General features: G+C 46.6%; 1 protein-coding gene across 1 annotated transcript in view; it reads right to left on the reverse strand.

The window, feature by feature from the left end:
- The window catches only part of SEC23B (SEC23 homolog B, COPII coat complex component), a 37,398-nt gene extending 19,225 nt beyond the window's left edge, over window positions 1–18,173 (reverse strand). The window contains exons 1-11 of the mRNA XM_062203808.1: window positions 17,761–18,173; window positions 15,606–15,840; window positions 13,422–13,479; window positions 10,914–11,000; window positions 9,824–10,060; window positions 9,633–9,718; window positions 8,589–8,733; window positions 8,035–8,193; window positions 7,600–7,715; window positions 1,672–1,795; window positions 151–231 (exon numbers count right to left, since the gene is read on the reverse strand). Of these exons, the coding sequence (XP_062059792.1) occupies window positions 151–231; window positions 1,672–1,795; window positions 7,600–7,715; window positions 8,035–8,193; window positions 8,589–8,733; window positions 9,633–9,718; window positions 9,824–10,060; window positions 10,914–11,000; window positions 13,422–13,479; window positions 15,606–15,826 (1,314 nt within the window). The 5' untranslated portion in view covers window positions 15,827–15,840; window positions 17,761–18,173. The remainder of the gene's footprint in view (window positions 1–150; window positions 232–1,671; window positions 1,796–7,599; window positions 7,716–8,034; window positions 8,194–8,588; window positions 8,734–9,632; window positions 9,719–9,823; window positions 10,061–10,913; window positions 11,001–13,421; window positions 13,480–15,605; window positions 15,841–17,760) is intronic.
- Window positions 18,174–25,981: the final 7,808 nt, after the last annotated feature.

Raw genomic sequence — 25,981 nt, forward strand, 5'->3', positions numbered from 1 at the left:
CAGACCTGTGGTGGTCAGCGAGGATTAGCCCTTCTCCCCTCCCACAGACACTCTCTACTGTGACATACTGCAAGGCTTCACATCCCAACACTTCTAACCAGTTACGGCTACGGCAGGAGGTGAGGGTGATGAAGGAAGAATTTCCCTTACATTTTCTGACACACACGGTCCTTTCACATTCAGGGATACACACGGACCAATGGCTCCTGCAATCTTCAGTTCCCGAGAGGTCTAAAAACAAATGATACACAAGTATAAAGTTAAAACTCACTGAGACCCACTCTGTCCCCATGATGGCTACAACACAAACTCAGAGGGAAAATACGACACTATGCTTGCCCCCATACTCAGATTTTTAAATTTGAATTCATTTTAACAACGCCCATTCCACTTCATATTAAAAAGGAAAAAAAGGGGCCAGCATTGTGGCACAGCAGGTAAAGCTGCCGCCTACGATGCCGGCATTCCATACAGTTGCTGGTTCAGGTCCCAGCTGCTCTACTTCTAATCTAGCTCTCTGTTAGTGCACCTGGAAAGGCAACAGTGGATGTCCCAGGTGCTCGGGCCCCTGTACCCATGTGGGAGAGCAGAATAGGGCTCCTGGCTTTGGCCATGCCCAGCCCTGGCCATTATGGCTATTTGGGGAGTGAAGCAGAGGTTGGAGGATCTCTTTCTTTTGTCTATTTCTCCCTCTCTCTCTGTAACTCCATCTTTCAAATAAATAAATAAATCTTCAAAAAAAGAAAAAATTCAACCATGTTATTAAACCATGTTATTAAAGTTGAACCTAAATGACTTAATGATCATTGCCAATTCTGTAAGTATTAGCTCCACCCGTATTTTCTAAAGGCATCTTTTAAAGTTTTCTCAGTGACTTAGAATCAGCTGTGTAGAGGGCCAGGAGTCCTTTCACGGAGAAACAAACCAAAACTCACAATGCTGTCTATTCAACAGTCACTAAATGAAAACCAGAGCTCTGGGAAGTGTGGACACCAAGATTGCTGGGGGGACACTGCCCACTGTGCGGATTCCCCTGTCCTTGGATTTCAGTGCTACTCCTAACCCCTACCCCAACACCAGCTCTCCTACAGTGGAGAAGACAGATGGTCTAACTCCAGAGTGCTGCAAGGTCTGCAGGGGAACTAGATTGCTCTGTTTTGAGTACTAACACACAGGCAGGTCAGCCTGGAGAAGCAAAGGGATGATGTGAATAATCTCTATGACAGCCACTGTGGTCTGGACACTTACATCCATGTCCAACAAACTGAGGTGGCTGGAAGCCTAACCACTGAGTAAGCAGGAACACTGCACAGTCATCCCTCAGTACCCAAGACGGACTGGTCCCAGATGCCCCTACACACACCAAAATCCATGTAGAAAAGAACGTGGTATTTGCATATAACCTATGCATTTCTCCCCAGATAATTTAAATCATTTCTATGTCACTCTAATACCCCAAACAATGTAAATACTATGTTACGCTGTATTATTTAGGAAATAATGTAAAAGCTGTTAAACTGCATTACTTAGGGAATGACAAGAAAAGAAGGCTACATATGTTCAGTACAAATTTTCCCCCAAATGTTTTGAATTCAGCTTGTTAAATCCCTTGCTGGGGAAATGTTCAGATACAAAGCTGTGAGTCCATTAAAGTTTTAAAGTCTGTCCTACCTTCACTTCTAAAGTAGCACCGAATGCCATTCGGAAATCTCCATTAAAATCCTTACTAAAAATTCTTTGGAATGTCTGCTTGAAGAGGGAAGTGTTGAAAGAATCTCCCATCACCATGTGGCCTCTAGGTAAGAAAAAAGAAAGCGAACATTAGCATTGACAGAAACCATTCAAGTGCCCCCTCAGTTCGTACAAACAATGGTTTAAGGAAGATTACCAGAAGAAATCACATCCACAAAACAGCAAGTTCAATTTGTGTACTTTAGGAAAGAAACTACTCCTAAAGCATTAAGCATAGAATCCTTAACAACAGTTTGATGTTTTGATCACTGTGATAATTATACAATTCAATAGAGTTGATAAAATCTCAGAGAACTCTATACATACACGTAGAAAAATGAATGCATGTGAAACTGATAAAACCCAAGTAAGGTCTGTGTGCCAATACTATTATTAAGTATTCAGCCACACATTTAGAAATATGTTTGACAGAACAGTGACTTTGGTAGAGTAAACAATAATAGAGGCTTAAATCCTCTTATTTTTTAAATTACAGGACTTGAACCTATCCCTGAGAACTCAAAATTCTCCGTGCCATCACATATACCACACTAAAGCAAGGTCAGCTAAAAGAGCTGAATGGCCCAGTACAGTTAATTGGTCCGCAGTACTGTTAACTGCTTAGCGCCAGTATCAGTTTCCCGGTACTGATACTATCACTGGGAGAAACCAGATGAAGAAAACAGAAGCATCATCTGTATTTCCTGTACATTTACTTTCTCTCAATCTATAATTACTTCAAAATGAAAGTGAAAGCGGGGCCTGCAGCGCCGGCATCCCATATGGGCGCCGGGTTCTAGTCCCGGTTGCTCTTCTTCCAGTCCAGCTTTCTGCTGTGGCCCAGGAAGGCAGTGGAGGATGGCCCAAGTGCTTGGGCCCCTGCACCTGCATGGGAGACCAGAAGGAAGCATCTGGCTCCTGGTGCCAGATCGGCGCAGCGTGCCAGCTGTGGTGACCATTTGAGGGGTGAACTAACGGAAGGAAGACCTTTCTCCCTGTCTCTCTCTCACTGTCTAACTCTACCTGTCAAATTAAAAAAAAGAAAAAGAAAGTGAATGAAAAAGAACCCTTGGGGCCGGCGCTGTAGCACAGTGGGTAAAGACGCGCCACCTGCAGGGCCGGCGTTGTGGCATAGCAGATAAAGCTGCCGCCTGCAGTGTCGGCATCCCATGTGAGAGCTGGTTCAAGTCCAGCTGCTCCACTTCGGATCCTGCTCTCTGCCATGGCCTGGGAAAGCAGTTGAGGATGGCCCGAGTCCTTGGGCCCCTACACCCACGTGGGAGACCTGGAGGAAGCTCCTGGCTCCTAGCTTCAGACTGACTCAGCACCGGCTATTGTGGCTATTCGGGGAGTGAATTAGTGGATAGAAGACCTCTCTCTCTCTCTCTCTGCCCCTGCCTCTCTGTAACTCTCTTTCAAATTAAAAAGAAAAAGAAAAAGAAAAAAAATCCTTGAATAGAAACCAGTTTATAAAAAAAAAAAAAAAAAACAAAAAACAAAGTTTGTTTATTGGAAAGGCAGAGTTACAGAGAGAGACAGAAAGAGAGATCTCTCAACTACTGGCTCACTCCCCAAATGGTCGCAATGGCCAGGGCTAGGCCAGGCCAAAGCTAGGAGCCAGGAGCTCCATCTGGGTCTCCCCCATGGGTAAAGGGGCTATTGTCTGCTGCCTTCCCAGATACACTGGCAGGGAGCTGGATGGGAAGTGGAGCACAGGACAAGAAGCAGCACTCTCATAGGATGCTAGCATCACAGGTGGCAGCCGAACCCACTGTGCCATAATGCTGGCCCCAGACCCACCAGTTTGAATAATTTATCTACTGGGAAAACATCTCCAATCCTTCATACAGTTCTTTGGGATAAGAAAATAACCAGCCCTGTGGGAAACCCAGATTTTTGCCTCAAAACTTTGAATGCTTGACAAGAATTATTTTCCTCATTTTTCAATACGATAGTCACCCATTATTGAAGATGAAGGAAAACACTGTTCAAAATGTCATGCATGTAGGCAGAGAAGCACAGCTTGGTGCAAGCTGCGCATCCAGAAGCCATTTTAAAGCAAGATCTCTGAACAGGGACGAGCACAGGAACAATCACACGGTCCACCCGTCTCGGAGTACCTGACCCTTCCAGTGAGGGGTCAGCTATCTGCCCCAAGTAATCACTCTCCTCCTCTTCCTTTATCGCGTACTCCACAGCCACCTGAAATACAGACGGCATTTCCTACCCTGCCATCCATGTGGCCCCGTGACTTGGCTCTGCTTGCTCAAGCGTCCTTTATGATGTGTGGGGCGCACTCCTGTGGGAAGGGGCATGCCTGTCTTTGACCTTTCCTGCTTCTTAGTGCTGAGACGTGGCTGGAGCTCCAGCAACCAGCCTGAACTACAGACCGCAGTGAAGTGGGCAGGGACAGCTCAGGAGCCTGTGACATTGCGTATCTGTGTTTTGATTTTCATCAGTGGTTCCTGGCTCACAACATCCACAGATCTTGTTATTACCTAAGTTTCTAGAAAAGGGTTGGTGAGTTGGGCCTCGTGAACAAGCCTCAGGAAGCAACATCCCTCTCTCTGACCTTCCCGCCTTTTCACTAGCTTCTTTCTCTCTCCAAGGTAGGCCTTGGAAACTATTCTTCTTCCCCAAAGTGGCTCAGAGACATGGAAATCTTCCCCACCTTTCCATCTTGGAGATGACTATGAAGTCTCTGACCTACGCTTGTCTGATCCTAAAACGCATTTCAGAAGGGAGCTTGCCCATACCAGTAAGGAAAGGATGCTGGCCAGAAAGGCCAAGAAGGATCTGGACGGGCCCGGCTGGGCTTCTCCACTGAATCTGCCAGCATTTCATCAGACCCTTTTTGTCCAATCATGTTTCTACTGCTGTCCAAGATTCAATAATGTCTATGCAACGAGGTCTCCATAAAAACCCTAGGACAGGGTTTGGAGAGCTTCTGGATAGCTGAGCATCTGGGGGTTCTAGAGTGTGATGCAACCAGGGAGGGCAGGAAAGGACCGCACCCCTTCCCCACACCTTGCTCTGGCCATATCCTTTGTGATATCCTTGTTAAGAAGTCACAGGGAATCCTAAGTTCTTCCCTGAGTTCCAGGAGTCACTTGAGCAAATTAATCAAACTTACAGAGAGGGGGTAGGGGGAATCCTGACTGATAGCCAGCCAGCCAGTCAGAAGCAACGTGAAACCAACCTGGGGGCTTGTGACTGGCATTTGGGGAGGGTGGGGTCAGTCCCAGGGTCTGAGCCTTCAAATTATGCAGTCTAAAAGGACCCCCAGTAGGTTAGGGGACCTAATTAAATTAGGGGTGTGCTGCTGCAGCATGCCTGTAGGCAAAAACACACGTGGCGTCAGAAGCGACCTGAGTTGTGAGGGCACAGGAGAAACTGAGCCTGAGTTTGTTTTTCCCTCTACATCCTCTATATAATCAGAGAGCCTCAGCTCCTGATGATGGTAAAACCAGGGTGCCAGCCCTAGGCTGGCCACCTCCATGACAGAGAAAGCTGTTGTAGGTTTTCGTCATATTCATATAAATCAGGACCCACCCCCAACGACATCTGAGTACCTGCCAAGTCACCACAAAGATGAGGCTTCCACCCCGGGTAGCAGGGAGCGTAAGCCCTTGAGAAGCTGCCTCTCCGTGTCTGGGACACTGACTGTCAGGAAGGGGGTCTCCATACTGAGTGACGTTCTGCCCCCCAGCAGCTGCCAGCCCCTGGTTCTGGTCTACCCTTTGCCCACAAACAGAACATATCTGATTCCCTCTCCACAGAGTAACCCTTCAAAACTTGAGTTCAGTTCTTGTGTGCTTGTCTGTCTCCAGCCTAATCTGTACTAGCTCCTTCAATGATTCTCCCCAAGGCTGAGTTTCGGGTGCTCTCCCCCATGCCCTCTGCTCCCCTGTGAGCATCACCAAGCCACTGATCCAACCTTCTCAGCAGAAATGCTCTGTGTGGAAACAACATAATCTTGGAGACCGTGATGGAAGCAACGGCACCTCCCCACAGAAGAAATACACACGCATGAATGCCGACAGACCATCTCAGGAAGTTCACCAATGCACTGCAGCTTTCCTGTGGCTCTCACAGCCAAGAACTCACGGTGGGCCCTGGCAAGACTTCATCATGAGATCTGGCTCGCTGAGACAGTGCCATCTGTGTCATCTGGGCACTTACTCTATCCCCTAACACATCTGCTGCTCTCTAGCACAGCTGAAGTGACCTGGGCTCCCTCTCTGACTCCTTTTTTCCAATGAGGACCAGCAGTATCACCTGGGAGCCTTTGACAAACGCAGAATCGCAGGCCCACGCCATGGCTCAACACCGTTTCTCCTCAAACTGTCCCGTGCATGCAGATTCCCTGGGGATCTTGTTCGAATGCAAGCTCTGATTCAGCAGACTTGGAGCAAGGCTCAAGGTGCCGCATTTTTAACAAGCTCCCTGGTGTGGCTGCTGCTGTGTGACTCAAACTCTACTTCATGTGAGAATCGCTGGAGGAACTTTCCCACATGCAGATGCTCAGGCCACACCCCATGCAAGGAAATCAGAAACTCTGGAGGACAAGACCCAAAGCGAGAGTAGCTTTCCAAGTTCTCTAAGTGCCTCTAGTGTGCAGCCGGCTTCAGACCAGTGCCCCCATCAGCTGTTCTTACCCTTTCAGGTGCACTGCAATCTCCCGGAGCACTCATCCCCAGAGCTTCTGACTCACCAGGTCTGGTACAGGGCGCGAGCAGCACATTCCTAATCAGCTCCCAGGAACCCCTAAGGCTGCTGGTCCAGGCACCAGTGCACACTGAGAACCACTGCTTTCCACCTTGACCTGTGAGTACAGTTCAGCCTCAGGCTCCGATCCAGCACCCTGTAGTTCGCCCTCTAGGCTTACAGTGTACTTGGTACTGGTCACAAAGTATGGTCCCTCAGTCAGGTCAGGTTTGCTCCTCACTGCTCCAGCATTCAGACTCTATCCTTCCACTGGCTCACAAGGAAGTACCCTGCTGAAGGCCACGCATTCCCCACTTGCCGGCTTTCCTGGCCTGCTCTCTGTGAATCTAACAACTTTAAGGAAGAAATGAAGTTACTCTGGCGTAACTTCTTACAGCAAACCCTTGGGACCTCCTGCTAATCTGCTTCTTCCTCTGAGGGGCCAACACCCCCTCCCCAATTGATGTGGTACCTGGCTTAGGTCTGCTTGAGCTGGAAGTCCTACAAGGCGCCATATGTAATTCTACCCTCTTACTCGTCAATCAAAACACCCCCTTTCCTGGGATGTACCTGCTTCATCTGGGACCTAAGGTGGGGAATGTCATGAAAATATGGCTATCAAGCTCCACATGGAACTTGTAGAGGTGCCAAAAAATTCCTAGGTAGCTTCATACCTGCAGAGGTCCCACCCCCTCCTTCATAAAAGAGGCCAATAAATGGGAGAAGCTCTCTCTCTTTGGCAGGGCCCATAGCTGGAGGTGCTACCCAGGTACCCTTTCTCTACCCACTGCACCCTTTGCCACCCCACCTCTCTTCTGGCAATCCTCTGGCCTGCTGCCCATTTGGGATGGGAATTTCTCTGTGTGGGGCGATCCATGCTCATGGGTGCATATCTGTTCACTTTCTCACTTTCTGAATATATTTTCTTACCACTTTGAGCACCTTATGCATGTGCATGTCTACATTTAGAATGCTTGTCTCTGAGCAAGACAAGAGCCTGGAGTAAGATTAACACACACTGGCCCACACCACAGTCACTGAAGCCACAGCCCAGGGCTACCTGAAAGCTCCTCTGGGTTGACCTTACCCATCCCCATGTCCCCATCACTGATTCCTCTTTCCTTACCCCTCACTTTCCCCAGATGCCTGCGGTCAACATACCCAGTGAGGTTTGTACAACACTTCATCTCCAAAAGCCCAGTCTGATCAAGGGCACAGGCATAAATATCAATGCAGTGGCCGTTTGCAGCAGTTCGATTAGCAAGCATCTCATAATGCTGTGAAGAGAGGAAATAGTAACGTGATGCCATGGTACGCCTTAACATCCCAAAGGATATAGGAATGGAGATTGTTTTCTTTAAAACACACAGGGAAAATAAAGATTGAGTTTCCAATTATAAAGCACTTTGAGGTCATCTGCTCCGACGAAGGTCTGACAGTAGAAGTAGTCTAACAGCAGCCAAGACGTGGCAACAGTCTCAGGAAGAGGACCTTGCTGACCGTGATGGGGGTCTCAGCACAGTAGCTGTCACTCCAGAGCAGCCCAAAGCTGGCACTGGGCTCCTCCCATTATAGCCCGTGCCCATGAGTACCTACCTTGGTTGCCTTCTTCATGAAACGTGCATTATCTTTCTCAATGTCATGCCAGGAACGAATAGGAACCTTTAGTTCATCGCCAACGACCATGCCAGGCCCTTGGGTGGGAGGACCGCCTGTGAACAGCATGATCCGGGCTCCGGTGTTAGGAAACGTGCCCTGGAATAGGAAGCAGCAGCATTTTAGAGGTATAGGCCCACCTCCAAGTGGTTCAACCTCCAACAGAAACGTTCCAAAGACAGAGTCTTCCCAGCTGCCCCTGACCACATGGAGCTGCAGATCGACACAGAGGATGCTGCCGAGGAGCAGCACCAGCCTGAGGGTTCTGCACACTGGTATTACCTTACGGCGAGCACTTCCCATTGCTCTAATGCCTTTACGCTTTTCCTGAAAACTTCTGCTACTCTCAGACATCCAGGGGTTCCTTCCACGTGGACAGCAATAATGACTTACATTAACATGGGCATCTGGTTGACTTACGTCACAACTGGTTTTCAAGCAAAGCCAACAAATACAATTTCTGAGGACAAGTTTCCCAGTGAATTGTGAGTTACCTCCAACAGGCCAACAGCAATGGACAGGGCAACCCCGGTGGAGCGCAAGGGTCTCTTCCCCTGAGTTACTGGCCACGGGTCTCTCTGCAGCTCTCCCAGAAGATCAGTGAGGGTCATGTCAATCTTGTGAATGGGCTGCAGAAATCTGCAAGTTTTGAAGAGAAACATCAGTCCTGGCTTAACAAAGCACTCTGGTCTTCAACTCTAACGGGCTCCTAGTTACTGCTCTTCAAACAATTATTCAGAGTAGGAAAAAACAACTGTCATTTTCTTCTTTAAGGTCATCTCTAACTACACACACAAAACAACTCAAGGAAATTTTACTAGGGAATATAAAGTCCAATATTTAGCAATCACATATGAGGCAAGGAAAAATAGCAGTTTAAAGAGAATAAATGAGTTTAACTAATTATTAAGCAGCAAAGGGATGCTAAGGACCCATCTAATGCAATTCAGTACATGGAAGGTCCACTGATGTGGCCAAGCTTCACCACTGAAAAGGTTTACTTTGTTTCTCTTCAGCCTGAGGAGTAACACAGAGAGAAATGTTCTAGTTTCTTCTCAGAGGAAGAAGTTCAGCCCAGCCTGCATGTGATGCATTTTATTGAATTTGCTGGCCACTACCATCGCCCATTCACTCAGTAGCCTGAATGAAGTATCTTATTTGTGTGCATTCAATAAGAAGTCTTTTCGCTCTTTCTCTCTGTCTCTGTCTGTCTCTCTTACACTCTCCTCTTCCTCTTTTCCTTCTTCACCTCTTCCCTCCAGTCTATCAGGTTTCCCCCAATAAACTCTTTCCCTTAAAAAAAAGTCTTTTCAATTTTTTCAGTTTTACATAAGGATTAGAAAGGGCAACAACCATAAGTCTAAGAGGAGGAGAATGACTGAGTAAAGTGGTGTCAATACCTTTTTGACAAAATGTTAAATACCAGTTAACCTGAATTTTCTTTAACAGGAGAATAAAGTTCTAATAGTGTCCTTCCTGACTCCCTTGGACTATCCTGCACACCCACTATGGCATGTGTGTGACATCGTGTGTCTCACCTGCTTGAAATAAAAGAGTGCTCCTGGGCTTGAGCAGGTCTTGGTTGCTGCATGGGCATGGCTGACTTGGTCAGGCCCAGCATATCCTAAAGAAAACAGAAACAAAAAGGCTCATTTCCTATACCATTAAGAGCAAACAACTAATTCACTTCTAAGAAACGTCTTTGCTTCTGTACAAGCGAGACACAAACCTGTATTTGTTTTGCAGTTAAATCCTTGGTCCCTCGGAAGACATAACTTTTGGAGATTCCTTCACAGCTTAGCTCGTGCACCTGCACCATCCTCCCGAAAGTGATGAGCCCCACCAGGGCATCTGGAGGAAGGAGACTTAGGGACATCTGCAGGGACTCTTTGAGTGCTTGAAGGTCATCTTCTTCCAAGCATGTGTCGACCACATAGAGAAAGATCAGAGGGGTCTGGGGACCTCGCTTTTGGAAAAGAGAACAGCAAAATGATCAGTATTCAGATACACGTGACCAGCTCTTGTTTGACTGAGTGTTAAAATACCAAGTCTTCATCTACATTTACTGTCAGGGGATAAGGACATCTACACAAACCTCCATTTATTTATTTCATTGGATGACTAAGATTTGTTTTTTGTAACAAATTATACATAAAAACTGTTCCCAACAATTTATTCAACATTTTGGAATACCCACTATGTACTGGGCATGATTCCAGGACCCAGGTACATCAGTGAACAGAAAGAACAAAGGTCCCTGCCTGCCTCATGGAGCAAACTTTCTGGAAGGCAGAGATTAAGGGGGGCTGTGAAAGCCAGGAGTGCAGGCAGGGGGCAGGTTCAAGGATTGAGAGGGGCCAGGCAGCCTCATTAAGAAAGTAACATAAGAGCAAGGAGGGAGCCACACACAGAGGAGACAGTTGCAGCCTGAGGGAAGAGCACAGGCTGTTGGGCTGCAGTGTTCCTGGCACGCTAGAGGCCCAGCCGGCTGAACAAGGACCCCAGCAGAACTGAGGTCAGAGAGGTGGCACACAGGGCTTTGGAAACAGTCTTCTACGCTGGGCCAAAAGAGGAGCTCTTTTCACCACTGAAGGCTTCTAAACAGAGAAGTAACGTGATACGCATTTCCTAGATGTACTCTGGCTGCTGGGTTAAGAAGCAAACGTAAATGGGCAAGGGCAAACTCAAGGAGGAGACTGCCGGTGTGTGCACACACACCATAATCTAATGTTTAGGATCCAGCTGCCCTACTGGCTTTAAATCCCCTGGGCAGCTAAGACACATGAAAAACAGGGTTTTCAGAGAACTCAAGGAGTTACCTGCACCACGTACTCAATTGTAGAAAACTGGGGCATCAGCTCGGCAGGCTGATTCACCTCAGATACGCCTGTATAAGCTGGAGGAAACTGAAAAGAAAACGAAGTGTTGCTTTGTTAGAGCTGAAAGACACTTCCACTATACATTTTATTTTCCATTTATGAAAATGGCTAATGACCATATATTAATTTTGAAAGCACAAAATATAAAACAATGGGGCCAGCACTGTGGCACAAGCGGGTTAAGCCACTATGCAATGACAATATCCCATATCAGACCACCAGTTCAAGTCACAACTGCTCTGCTTCTGCTCTAGTTCCTCAATAATGCATCTGGGAAGGCAGAAGAAGATGGTCCAAGTGCTTGGGCCCCTGCTACCCATGTGGGAGACCCAGAAGGAGCTCCAGGCTCCTGGCTTTGGCCTAGCCTGTCCCAGCTATCACAGCCATCTGGGGAGTGAACCAGAGGATGGAAGTTCAATTTCTCTCTCCCTTCCATTCTCCCTCTCTCACCAGCACTCTACCTTTCAAGGAAGTAAAATAAATTTTTAACAAAATACAGAACATTCATAAAAATTAAAAATCATGATTTAAAACTTGTAAGTCTGTCTTACGTCATTTTGTAACTTAAAAAAAAAAAAAAAGAAGGAAAAAAAGCAAATCCTGTGAGCTAGAAGCAGCCACTGATAACTTCTTGGTGTAATTTCTTCCAGAGCACAGTTGAGACCATTATTTATTTATTTAACTTATCTGAATGGCAAAGAGACAGACATACAGATGGACAGAGAGCACCCATTCACTGGTTCACTCACCAAATGGCCACAACAGCCAGGGTTGGGCCAAGCTGAAGCCAGGAGCTTTATCCAGGTCTCCCACATGGGTGGCAGGGGCCCAACTACTTGAACCGTCACCTGCTGTCATGGTGCAAATTAGCAGGATATTGGAATGGACAGCAGAATTAGGAGTGGAACCCATGTACTCCAAAATGGGATGCAGGCATCCCAACAGTGGCTTCAGCACTGTGCCAAATGCCTACCCCTAGCTCTATGTTAATTATCAAGTTTAGGTGCTGGGGTTGTGGTGTAGCAGGTAAAGATGCAGCCTGCAACACCAGCATCCCATATGGGCACGGGTTCATGTCCCGGCTGTTCCACTTCTGATCCAATTCCCTGCTGATGACCTGGGAAAAGCAGCAGAGAATGCCCCAGATGCTTAAGACCCTGCTACCCACATGGGAGGCCTGGAAGAAGCTCCTGGCTTCAGCCTGGCCCAGCACTGGCCGTTGAGACCATATAGAGAGTGAACCAAGGGATGGAAGATCTCTCTGTCTCCCCCTACCCCACCCCCGCTCTGTATCTGTGACTTTAACAAATAATTAACACACACACCCACACACAAAGTTTAACTGCAGCTCACCAAGTTTAGCAGGTGATCACTCCAGGACAATTACCTCAGGACAACCACACACAAATCCCACTGGGAGGCTGACAGGCAATTCTAAAGGGCCAGTGGCCAGAAAGGGTATCTCAGCACGATAGCAAGACCTCTATCCCCAAACTGGCCTTGACTTTCTCCCGGGGTCTGCACTGGCAGGAAGCGGGAGTCAGGATCAAGCGCTGGGGTGCAAATTCAGGCATCTGAACTGCTAGACTAAATACTGCCCCAGATTGTATAGAATTCTGAATCTCTCAAGGAGATACATAGTGAATGTCACCTGCTTAGTTTCTGAACATCCAGTTAGTCAACAACTGTACACTGCTTATGTCATCACTGGCTATGTGTCATATCTGGGAATGAGATTAATTATAATTATCAAATAAATGAAAAAATAAATGCAGGTTATCAATACCTTAGGGACTGTTGGGACATAGTAATACCTTAGGGACTGTTGGGACAATGTACAATAGGATGGGCAAGATTTTTTTCTAACAGCTTTATTGAGGCATAGTTTACATACCATAAAATTCACTCATTTTAAGTGTGTAATTCAATGATGCTGGTAAACACACAGAGTTGTGCAACAATCACCATAACCCAAATCAAATCATCATAGGCACAGGAAATTTTAAAAAGCAGTCTCTCGTGGTTTGTGAGCTCCTTCTAGTTTGGTAGTTTAAAAGTTTTTTTTAAATCAGAAGGAGCTCAATACTGACACTTGAATCCCAAAAGATCAGAAAATAAGAATTTAGAAACGTACACTATCCATTTCAAATACACTGAAATTAAGTGAAATATGAGCTACTGGTCTATTATAGTAACAGATTTCCTGTCTTTAGCAGCTTGCAAGGAAAGAGAACTCCACATTTCCTCCACAGCAAATGACAAGGACTCAAATAATGGAACCATCAACAGAAAAATCACACATGCTCAACGCTCAGTATTGTGCTAAACAAAAGCTATCACTTTGAGTACAGCAGAAATTGCTGACTACCAATGTAGACACACATTCAACCCCACTTTTTTCACAACTAAAAATGCAACATACAACATTTTTTAAAATAATTCACATACCTGGTTTCTTTGGAAACAGAAATTACAGGCCCAAAGTTTTGCACGATAATCAACCTGACTGTAAGAAAAAATAAATATCACAACTAGGTACTTTATATTTATTGGAGAGGGAGAGAGACAGAGAGACACAGAATTCCCATTCAGAGGTTCATTCCCCAAATGCCCACAATGGCCAGGGCTGGGGCAACACTGGGAACCAGGAACTCAACCCGGATGTCCCATGTTGGTAGCAGGAACCTAATCAGCTGAGGCACCGTGGTGGCCTCCCAGAGTCCACATTATCAGGAAACTGGAGGCAGAACACAGAAGCTGGTGCTGAATCCAAGCAGTCCCATACCGGTCAGGAGCATTCTGACTGCTAGGCCAAACTGCCAAACACCCACCCCTATTCATTTTTAAGGTGGAAAGCATTCAAATGTAAATTTCAAGGTCAGTAAAGCTCATAAACAGGTTTCTATGTGTATGCATAAACAAAACTGCTGGTTGCAGTTAGAATTTTGGCTATTAACCACACCAGAAAATGTCCTTTAAAAAGCTACAATGCAGAATCAGTAGATCCCTTTCATTTTCCTAAGATCCTAGAAAATTTTTTAAATTTCATGATTTATATAAATTATAGGCTATTTCTCTTTGCCTATTAACATTATTTTCATGATTTTTTTTCCCTAATAATTTTACTGTCCAGCTATGTGACATTACCAAATGTCCATTGTACTTGAAGAAATGTAGGGCAGTCTTGCTTCTACACTTACCACCTCCTACAATTCATTCTAAATAGTGCTTCAGTTGCTTTTCTCTCCTTTCAATGTTTAAAAAATTTAAAAAACAGGGGCAATGATTTTTTAAAAACACAACAGCAGCATTCTTATATATGGGTGCGTTAAATAAGAGGAAAGTGAACAATGTCCCCTCAAACAGAAATGATATATTTCCCACCTGTTTAACAGTTCAACTAGCACCCACTTCTCAGAGAAATATCATAGGCTACTCTTCAGGTACAAAGAAAACTACGTTAACAAAATCACTCAGAGCTAAAATTTCTTCTGTCTACTATTGCGTCCAGCTACATACCTTCATCATACCACGTAAAGTATGAGAAAATGTTCTAAAGCTCTCAAAGTTTTTTGAAAAATACTTTAAAAGGCACCAATAACATCTACAGTTAAGTTAATAATTGGCAAAAAAAAAAAAAGTGAATGACAAACCTCTTTTCTCTACCTTCACTTAATTCCTATAAGATTCCAATTTTTTTTTTTTTTGACAGGCAGAGTTAGACAGTGAGAGAGAGAGAGAGAGACCCAGAGTTATAGACAGTGAGAGAGAGAGACAGAGAGAAAGGTCTTCCTTTTTCCATTGGTTCACCCACCAAGTGGCCGCTATGGCCAGTGTGTTGTGGCCAGCGCAGTGTGCCGATCTGAAGCCAGGAGCCAGGTGCTTCCTCCTGGTTTCCCACACGGGTGCAGGGCCCAAGCACTTGGGCCATCCTCCTCTGCACTCCCAGGCCACAGCAGAGAGCAGCTGGACTGGAAGAGGAGCAACCAGGACAGAATCCGGCACCCCAACCAGGACTAGAACCTGGTATGCCAGCGCCACAGGCGGAGGATTAGCCTAGTGAGCCATGGCGCCGGCCAAGATTCCAATTTTTTTTTTTTTTTTTTTTAATTTTTTGACAGGCAGAGTGGACAGTGAGAGAGAGAAAGACAGAGAGAAAGGTCTTCCTTTTGCCGTTGGTTCACCCTCCAATGGCCGCCGCGGTAGGCGCGCTGCGGCCGGCGCACCGCGCTGATCCGATGGCAGGAGCCAGGTGCTTCTCCTGGTCTCCCATGGGGTGCAGGGCCCAAGCACTTGAGCTATCCTCCACTGCACTGCCTGGCCACAGCAGAGAGCTGGCCTGGAAGAGGGGCAGCCGGGACAGAACCGGCGCCCCGACCGGGACTAGAACCCGGTGTGCCGGCGCCGCAAGGCGGAGGATTAGCCTAGTGAGCCGCGGCGCCGGCCAAGATTCCAATTTTATCTGGGGTATTAGGCCAGGTAGATTTCTACCAGCATTCATCCCCTAAGAACCATCTACTACTCATCTCAAATCTGACACCTTGCCCAAACTGAATGATATTTATGAGAATCACATAAACGTGGTAATTTATCATATTCAATATTTTTACCAATGTTTAAAAGAATCCATACCAAAGAGGATTGAGAACAGCTTTGCAAGTCGGTCTGCTACAGAGCACAGGCTCATACTGTACAGGGGGCAGGTCGGGCCGTTCTTTCAAAGGCGTGAGGAGACAAGCCAAAGGAACAACCATCCTCGTGGCCTCCAAGCGGCTGGAGGGCCACACATTCCAGCTGAAACGCACGCCATCCCGCTCTTCGTTCTGCTGAATGAACTCCAGATACGTTGCCATAGTCTGAAAGGGAACTGAAGATACAACTTTAATATAGTGTAACACTCTCAACTGAAATTCCAAAGACGGTCATCTGACTCTGTTTGGACGTTGGTCTGGAAGAATCTGTTGCTGCGGATGGATGACATTACCTACCTTCTCTCTGACCCCAAAGCTGGCTGACTCCCAGTTGTCTGTGACACTTCCTGCCTCAACACTCCCCTCTTTACTCCTACCTTCCCACTGGCCTCAAACGTCAGTTGACTCCCAGCTGATGGATTCTTTCTCAACTCTTCCCTCTATAGCACTTAAAAAAAAAAAAATCACACAAAGGAGGAGGTTCATCACCATCTGATTATCTCTAAGCTGCAAGCAGTCAAAACATCCACTGGAATCCTCCTCATGGACCCCACATCATCTCAGTCAAGCCGATCTGGACCCTTGCCCAAGGGTCAGTCCCAGCACTGTTTCACAACCCAACCCTTCCTTAACTAAATTAGATACGTTATTAAATGTTACATTTCAAGTGATGTTGTTTTGGGGCCTTTCTCCTCCCCAGCTTGGTTAACTGTGAAGAATGAGTTACTAATCGGCCAGTCCAGTTCACAATGGGAACCAGTTCTGAGCTGAAGTAGTTCCGCTTGGAGTTAACAAAAACAACCGAGGACGAATGCCGTTCTGCTGAGCCTCATCAGGACCTTTCTGCACCCAGTCGCAGGTGCTCAGGCCTAAAGACTCTGGTCAGTGATACAGTACTGCAGACTACGCTTTCAACCCCAGCAATCCCAGCTTCATTCAGTGCTTAATATACACCATGATCACACATCTACAATACTGGGCAACATACACCTCAGGATGTGGGGTTCAGGGGAACAAGCCCTTCAAGAAAAGCAGAAAAAGGTAAGTTAAAGAGTCTGTGGGGCCGCTGTGGCATAGCAAGCAAAGCTGCCACCTGCAGTGCCGGCATCCCATATGGATGCTGGTTCAATTCCCCGCTGCTCCACCAGCAGAGGATGGTCCAGGTCCTTGGGCCCCTGAACTTATGTGGGAGATCCGGAAAAACTGCTGGTTCCTGGCTTCGGATAGGCCCAGGTTCAGCTGTTGCAGCCATTTGGGGAGTGAGCCAGCAGATGGAAGACCTCTCTCTCTCTCTTTGCCTCTCTGTAACTCTGTCCTTCACATAAATGAATAAATCTTTGTTTAAAAAAAAAGGTGTGGGTTCTACCTCAGGTCCCCAGATGTCTACCTATTGTCACCTGCTCTCCTGATTTCACACCGCCTCTTGACCTATCTCCTCCAAAACACAGATTTTTGACCTTGGCCATATGAACCACGGGGGACTTCGCGCGCAGGGGGGGGGGGGGGGGAGCACGAGTCCTCTGACGTTGCTCGGACAACTGTGAACCAATGTGCATTTTCCTAGGGAGCCGGGTCTGGGCTTACCCAAATTCCCCAAAGGGCAAGGCTATGGGAAGAAGTTACCAGCCGAATGAATGAACCGCTGAAGGAATGAAAGGCCCGGGAAGATACCATTAGAGGATCCGCAAGAAAAAAAAAAAAAAAAAAAAACAAAAAAACCCGGAGCCACTCCCAGCTGCCTAACATTTCAGGACATAGCGAGACCATCCGTAGCCAGGATTAAGCGAGGTTTAACCTCGCAGGGAGCCCGAAGATCTGGGTTCTAGTTCTCCATCCCAAAGCAAAAGTCCTTTCAGCTAGGCTGCTCAACTAAAAGGGGTGACTGGCGCACCCCAAATCCTGAATGCTCAGGACCCCAATACCGGTCCTCTGGCTGCCCGGCCTGGCCCGGGAGCGTCACAGCCGACTCCGGGTCATCAATTTCCTCCCGAGTAATCTATTTCTCTGCTTGCCCCATCCCAGGAGCAGACCACTAGGCTCCCGGCAGAACTCGCGACCGCGTCCTCCGCTCTCCCTCACCTAGGATCACAACTCACCTGGCCACCGCCGTCCAAACCCACAGCTGGAAAAGCCGGGCTCTCGCTCCCACTTCCAAGTCCAGCTCAGCTCTCTACGGATTGGCCGGCGCCCCTGCACGTCACGCCACGGCGCCGTCCGCTGGCCAATCAATGGGGGGTTTCAGCGCGGACGAGCGGAAGCGACACGGTCAGAGACGCCACGCCGTCATCTTGGACCCGGGCAAGACGGTCACGCCTCCACTTCAAAGATACAGTTTCTCACAACACGTTTCTCTACATCCACCGAGAAACGTTTCTGCCCCAGGGACCCCGGCGCCTTCCAGACCCGCACCCTCGTCGCTACTAGCCAGCATGCCCCGGGGGTTGGCCCTCACACAAAATGACATCCGCTCGCTTCCGTGGGAAATCCCTCTCATCGCCTTAGTTACCAGGAAGCGAGAACGATGACGTGTGCTTCCGGAAGGCGGGGCGCCGGCCGGAAGGAACGGAAGTGCCCGGAAGTGGCGTCAGCACGCCGGCAGGGGGCGCATGTGTGTTTGCTGGTGGGGGGGCGGGTGCAGGTCCTCTCCCTGTGGTCTCTGGTGGCTGATATTTGTCTATCCGCCAAGGTTTCCTCCTCAGCCTCGTTCTAATGGCCCCTCTCGGCACATCCATCCCCTTCTCAAGGAGGTGAACGATTGCGCTCAGGCCCTGAAGGAAACCAGCAAGGCTCACCTCTCCACAGAACCCACTGTCCCCGCGCCATGTCTTTTCACACTTTGTTGACAGCTAACAGAATGAGCGCTTTGTAGTTCTGACTCAGGCGTGGCATAGTAAAACAAGCAGAAACTGGATGAGCTTAAAATTAGGCCGGAACACACCCAGGCACTCAAGAAGCAGCCACTAATTAGCTCAACTAAGTACAAAGTTTTAAATTCCTTATAGATAATGGAAATTAGTCAATGCACTATGAAATGTAATTCATGTAAGTTATTGGATGATTGTTGAAAAACTTTGGTTTTTAATCTTAAACTCGATGTTAATGTTAGCTTATTTTAATCAGTAAAGTTGTATAAGTTTAAGAAATTTAATGGAAAAGGCCAATTAAAATATACTTGTATTTTATACTTAACAGAGAAAGGACTTAACTGGGATTTTTCTTTTTACACCAAAAGTTAGCATAATATTATTTACCAAAGATTTGTCTTAATTATTAGAACCTACATTCTTTCCATACTAGCAATTTATGTAGGAAGGACTTCTAAATTTATTAATGAAGTTTAATTATGATTTAGAAGAAGGTTAAGCAATTTGCTCTGAAAAATATATTGACTCTGTATACTTAATGTACTGCGGGGAGGGACTGGTAAATCTAATAACCCTATTTTGTATTCTGAAAATGAGAAAAATCCCATTGCCAATTTGGGTATAAAGGTACATGTGCCCAAATGGCTAAGGAGAAACACAGTGAAAAAGATGAAAGCTGTGAAGGAAAAGCATATGCAATAGGGGGAAATGCCAGAAATATCTAAAGTGGCAACAAGGAACATTGGCTGGCATTTGAAGTTCAGTTCAACGTAGTTGACATTTGCTTTTTTTACAATCAGTGCTCCATTGTGCACCTGTCCACCTCCTCATCTATAAACCCATCTTCCAGTCGTTAGCAGCTTCCTCAGTTCATCTTCCTAAATGGTGCCAGTTACTTCTTCACCAAATCAAGCGAAAGCATTACAGATTTTTTTAAAGATGTATTTATTTACTTGAAAGAGTTACATTGAGAGAGAAGGAGAGGCAGAGAGAGAGAGAGAGAGAGAGAGAGAGAGAGAGGTAGAGGGAGATGGAGAGGGAGAGGGAGAGGGAGAGGGAGAGGGAGAGGGAGGGAGGGAGAGGTTTTCCATCCACTGGTTCACTCCCCAGATGACTGCAACAGATGGAGCCAGGAGCTTCTTTCAGGTCTCCCACGCAGGTGCAGGGGCCCAAGGACTTGGACCATCTTCTACTGCTTTCCCAGGCCATAGCAGAGAGCTGGATTGGAAGTGGAGCAGCCAAGACTTGAACTAGCGCCTATATGGGATGCTAGCACTGCAGGCAGTGACTTTACCCACTGCGCCACAGCACCGGCCCCTACAGATTTTTTTTAAAAGATTTATTTATTTATTTGAAAAGCAGAGTTATAAAGAAAGAAAGGGCAGAGACAGAGAAATCTTCCAACTGCTAATTCACTCCCCAAATGGCTGCAAGAGCCAGAGTTGGGCTGATCTGAAGCTAGGATCCAGGAGCTTCTTCTGGATCTCCCACATGAGTACAGGGGCCCAAGCCCTCGGACCATCCTCCACTGCTTTCCCAGGCAGGTTAGCAGGGAACTGAATTTGAAGTAGAGCAGCCAGGACTCAAACTGGCACCCATATGGGATGCCATTGCTGCAGGCAGCAGTGTCACTTATGCCATATCACTGGCCCCACAAATTTTATTTATTTGAAAAGCAGACTTGGGGGTGGGAGTTCCCATACTCAGTTCGCTCCCCAAATGCCCACAGCAGTTGGGAGTAGGTCAGGGCTGAGGCTGTGAGCACAGATCTCAATCCAGGTCTCCATCATGGAAGGCAGGAACTCAGCTACTTCAGCCATCACAGCTGCCCCCCAAGGTGTGCATTAGCAGGAAGCTGGAGTCAGGAGCAGAGTCAGAAATCAGACCTAAGTGCTCTGATGTAGGACACAGGAGTCCTACCTACCAGACTGAACACCTGTTCCCAGTAAGACCATTTCTTCCTTTCTCTCTCTTTCTTTGTTTCTTTGTTTCTTTCTTTCTTTCTTTCTTTTTTTTACAGTTATTTATTTGAAAGGCATAGCCAAAGGAGAGAAGTTTCACTCCCCAAATGGCCACAGTGGCCAGGTGTGGGCCAGGCTGAAGACAGGAGCCTGGAACTCCATCTAGGTCTCTCACATGGGTGACGGAGGCCAAGTACTTGGGCCATTTTCCACTGCCTTCTCAGGCACATCAGCAGGGAGCTAGAACAGAGGAAGAGCCGCTGAGACTGAAACTGGCATTCATCTGGCATGATGGCGTCGCAGGCTATGGCTTAACCCACTGCACCACAATGCCCAGCCCCAATAAAATCCTTTGTGATGACATCTTCTGGATCTTTGCTGTTTTAACTTCTCACTAAACATTGTGAGAAATGTGGTGAAATTGATAGGGTCTGGAGCCTCATTCATCATGACATCCCAATACTCATCAGTTGTATTTTTCTGCAATGAGGCAAGCATATGCAAATCTTTCTTGTTGATGAGACATCTCTGTACTGATAAATCATGGCAAAGACCTCTGAACTCCCGAATCTGTGACTGGTCAAACATGGCAGACATTGGATACTGTACATGGAGGGGACTTCTGGGTGTCCATATTCTTTGCCCTTTTGCTTGACACAGTATGGTTAAATCCTGGCACTGTGTGAGCACCTGGCTCCTGGCTTCGGATAGCGTGCCAGCTGTAGTGGCCATTTTGGGGGTGATCCAACAGAAGGAAAACCTTTCTCTCTCTCTCTCTCTCTTTCTCTCACTATCTAACTCTGCCTGTCCAAAAAAAAAAAAAAAAAAAAGACATTACAAGTATTAAAGAGAACACAGCAGATTTGTGATAATTTTTTTTTGACAGGCAGAGTTAGACAGTGAGAGAGAGACACAGAGAGAAAGATCTTCCTTTTTCCATTGGTTTACCCCCTAAGTGGCCGCTAAGGCCAACGCGTTGCAGCCTGTGCACTGTGCGGATGCGAAGCCAGGAGCCAGGTGCTTCCTCCTGGTCTCCCATGCAGGTGCAGGCGCCCAAGCACTTGGGCAATCCTCCACTGCCTTCCCGGGCCACAGCAGAGAGCTGGACTGGAAGAGGAGCAACCGGGACAGAATCCGGTGCCCGACCGGGACTAGAACCCGGTGTGCCGGCGCCACAGGCCGAGGATTAGCCTAGTGAGCCGCTGCGCCGGCTAGATTTATGATAATTATATACTCTCAGCAATCACTGTTGGCATGAGCCATCTGAGAAGGGTGAGAGTTGATGCCACTGCCTTTTCTCCCCTTCTAGAAGGAAGATGAGCAGATCTTCAGGAAGGTCTCATCCTTTTGTAGCCCACAGTTCCTGTAGAGGAAGTGTCTTTGTTTCTTAAACTGAAAACCATGTGGGTACAGAAATACCCTGCTTATTTTTTTTTTTAATTTTAAACTGCTTTACTGTTTAAAACAAGTGAGACACATTCAAGCTGTATAATTTGTTTAGTTTTAATCCCTATCACCAAAACAGAGATATGGGCATATGTCACCCCAAAGTTTCCTTCTGCCCCGTGCATTTTTCAGAGTTTCATACAAATGGAGCCTTAATGTATGTGCTATTTTTTGGTCTGGCATCTTTCACTCAAGATTATTATTTTGTAATTCATCTGCGGTATTGTGTATATCAATAGTTCATTGTTTAAATGTGTAAGTTTACATTGAAGGTTGAATAATATTGATGTTTCATTAATATTATGATATACAAGGTATCTTCAAAACATTCATAGAGAAGTCTATTATGTTTTTTAAAAATTTTTATATATTTATTTGAAAGAGTTACACAGAGAGAGGAGAGGCAGAGAGAGGTCTTCCATCCACTGGTTTACTCCCCAATTAGCTGCAACAGCTGGAGCTGTGTCAATTCAAAGCCAGGAGCCAGGAGCTTCTTCCTGGTCTCCCATGAGGGTACAAGGGCCCAAGAACTTGGGTCATCTTGGATCCGAAGAGGAGCAGCAGGGACTAGAACCGGCACCCATGTGGGATGCCAGTACTACAGGTGGCGGCTTTACCCGCTTCACCACAGTGCTGGCCCCCATTATGTTTTTTTTTTTTAATATTTATTTTATTTATTTGAAAGACAGAGTTACAGAGAGACGTAGAGACAGAGAGAGAAGTCTTCCATCTGCTGGTTCACTTCTCAGATGGCTGTAATGGCCAGAGCTGTGCCGATCCGAAGCCAGGAGCCAGAAGCTTCTTCCGGGTCTCCCACGTGGGTGCAGGGGACCAAGGACCTGGGCCATCTTCTACTGCTTTCCCAGGCCATAGCAGAAAGCTGGATTGGAAGAGGAGTAGCTGGGACTAGAACCAGTACCAGTATGGGATGCCGGTGCTTCAGGCCAGGGCTTTAACCCACTGCACCACAGTGCCTGCCCCCACACATTATATTTTAATTCCATTTTCCTATGATCTCTGTATGTTTTGGTTTTTGTCCATGGTTCCTGGCCCATTATTCCATAGCCCTGTTGTTTCTTTAAAAATAGAGCAGTAAGGTTAAAATATTCGGCCTTCTTTCATTGGTTACTGAAGCAGCTTCAGAACAGCTTCAGGGTGCTGAAGGTGACAGGCAGTCTTCTGTTAAAATGTTGGGGTGCTTTAGGCCTCAGAAAACCAAATCTCTCACCTTCTCCTCTCAGCTTTTCTCCTGACCCATTTTCTCCCCAAGCCAGGTCATATAGAAACTAGAATTTTTCATCCACAGGTGGGTTGTAGACATTAACCATAATCTCCCCCTGCCTTTCTGTATTGGAGCTGGCCCTGAGGAAACCCTCTGACTTACCTTTTCTAATAGAAGATCGTAAGTCCTTCTTTTCGGAAGGATCCTCTCCTGTATCTGTCGGGGAAGAAGGCACAAAAAGACCAGGAGGAATCTGGACAGACAGGCTGTGCTGGACTTCCCCAGTCTACTAACATGGGATTATATCCTTTATTTAAAAAACAAACAAAAACAAAACAAAACAAAAAAAAACCTTTTGTATTGGGGTCGGTGCTGTGGTGCAGCAGGTTAAAGCCCTGGCCTGCAGCATCAGCATCCCATATAGGTGCAGTTCAAGTCCCAGCTGCTCCACTTCCAATCTGGCTCTCTGCTAAAGTGCTTGGGAAGGCAGTGGAAGATGGCCCAAGTCCTTGAGTCCCTGTGCCTGTGTGAGAGACCTGGAAGAAGCTCCTGGCTCCTGGCTTCAGATCTGTTTAGCTCCAGCCATTGTGGCCGTCTGGGGAGTGAACCAGTGGATGGAAGACTCTCTCTCTCTCTCTCTCTCTCTCTCTCTCTCTCTCTCTCTCTCTTTCTCTGGCTCAACCTCTCTCTGTAACTCTTTCAAATAAATAAAAATAAATATTTTTAAAAAAAGATGTATGTAAAAGAAAAAAAAAGATGTATGTATTTAAAAGGCAGAATTACACACACACTCAGAAAGAGAGGAGAGTTCTTTCATTCATTGGTTCACTTCCCAAATGGCCACAAAGACTGCTTTCCCAGGTGTATTGGTAGGAAGCTGGATCAGAGGTGGAGCAGCCAGGACTCAAACTGGTGCCCATATAAGATGCTGGCATCATAGGCGACAGCTTAACCTGTTATGCCACAGCACCAGCCCAAGATTATACCCTTGAAAATATCCTTGCTTCTTTTACAATATCCTTTTTAAAAAGATTTTATTATTTGAAAGAGAAACAGAGAGATGAAAGGAGGTGGGGGAGACTATGATAGCCAGGTCTGGGTCAAGCCAAAGTCAGAAACCAGAAACTCCATCCCAGTCTCCCACACAGATAGTGGGAGCCCAAGTACTTGGGCCACTTTCCACTGCTTCCCTGGGTACATTAGCAGGACTCTAACCGGCACTCCAAAACAGAGTGCCAGTGTCACAACTCTGACCCCTACAATATCCTTTGCAATAAACCAGTAAATGTGTTTCCCAGAATTCTGAGAGCCATTCATGCAAATTAGCCAGGCCTAAGAGGGAGTTTTGGGAACCCCAGTTTGAGGCTGGTGAGTCAGAAGTTCCAGAGACCCAGAATTGGGACTGGTGTCTGAAGAGGGGCCAGTCTTGTGGGACAGAGTCCTAACCTCAATACTATCTCCAGGTAGAGTGTAAGAATGCAACTGGATCGGAGAACACCCTACTGATGTCTACTGCAGATACCATGGCTGGCTGGCTAGTGTGAAAGACATCCTCTCACTCTGTGATCTGTCTTGTGAGTGGGTAATAGGAGAAACAAAGTTTGTTTTCCCTCTATACCCTTCAGAGACTTAAGAAAATTTAGAGGGGCCAGCGCTGTGGTGCAGCGGGTTAAAGCCCCAGCCTGCAGCGCCAGCATCCCATATGGGCTCCGGTTCATGTCCTGACCGCTCCTCTTCCCATCCAGCTCTCTGCTTTGGCCTGGGAAAGCAGTAGAAGATGGCCCAACTCCTTGGGCCCCTGCACCCATGTGGTAGACCCAGGAGAAGCACCTGGCTCCTGGCTTCGGATCGGTGCAGTTCTGGCCGTTGCGGCCATCTGGGGAGTGAACCAACAGAATGGAAGACCTCTCTCTACCTCTCCTTCTCTCTCTGTGTAACTCTGACTTTCCAATAAATAAAATAATTCTTAAAAAAAAAAGAAAAAACATTCAGAGTCCAGGTTCAAGACGAAAATGTGTGTCTTACTCTTGCTCAAGAATGGTGGTGGGGCAGCATATCATGATCCAAGCGGTGCTCGTTCAAAAGCTGCACTAGCAGGAAGTGTCTGCAATGTCAGTGTTGACAACCCGGACATACACAGGGAGCAAGGCCATGGCAGGGCAAGGGTAAAGAGGCATTTTTCTATTCCTTCTCATTTGTAATAGCATGAATGTACTTCTGTCCACTTCTGTTTCATAATGTTTGGATATGCCTGTAAAGCATAACCGTTCCTAACAGTTCAGGATCACTGTACTGTAATAGGGAGACCATTTCACTGGTACCTAAATTCCTCTAATCTCTAAGCTAGCTGAAGTGTTCATGCTGACCGTGTTCCTTACACCATTGACGATGCCATTTAAAGGGGCAGCTTTAAAACCAGTGAAAAATAATCAATAATAGCTGATGTTAGCTAGTCTACCAAAACTTTTTTGAGACAAGAAGGAAAAAGAATAGGATTTATAGATTATCAAGTTACAAATAGGTTATATTCTACAGATTTGGAATTAAATATAAAACACACCTTCCTACAGAAGTATCAAGAAGTTTAGTTAAACAGCACATTCTGGGCATGCAATAGCTTGTTCTTAAAAAGGAGGGAAAAAAGAGCTCTACTAAAGGTCAAAGGAGCTCTACATTTGTTAGAAAGTGGCAAGTTTTGTTTGTGGCTGCCTCCTGCGGCAGTTGCGAGGAAAGCCCGAAATACTTAAAGTAGCCTACTGATCCTGCAGAACTACAATTCCCAGAATGCCACAGTGCAGACTCCCAGCAGAAGTTGCGGGTTTGG

The sequence above is a fragment of the Lepus europaeus genome, chromosome 10 (assembly GCF_033115175.1).
Source record: "Lepus europaeus isolate LE1 chromosome 10, mLepTim1.pri, whole genome shotgun sequence".
In the NCBI taxonomy this organism is placed as follows: domain Eukaryota; kingdom Metazoa; phylum Chordata; class Mammalia; order Lagomorpha; family Leporidae; genus Lepus; species Lepus europaeus.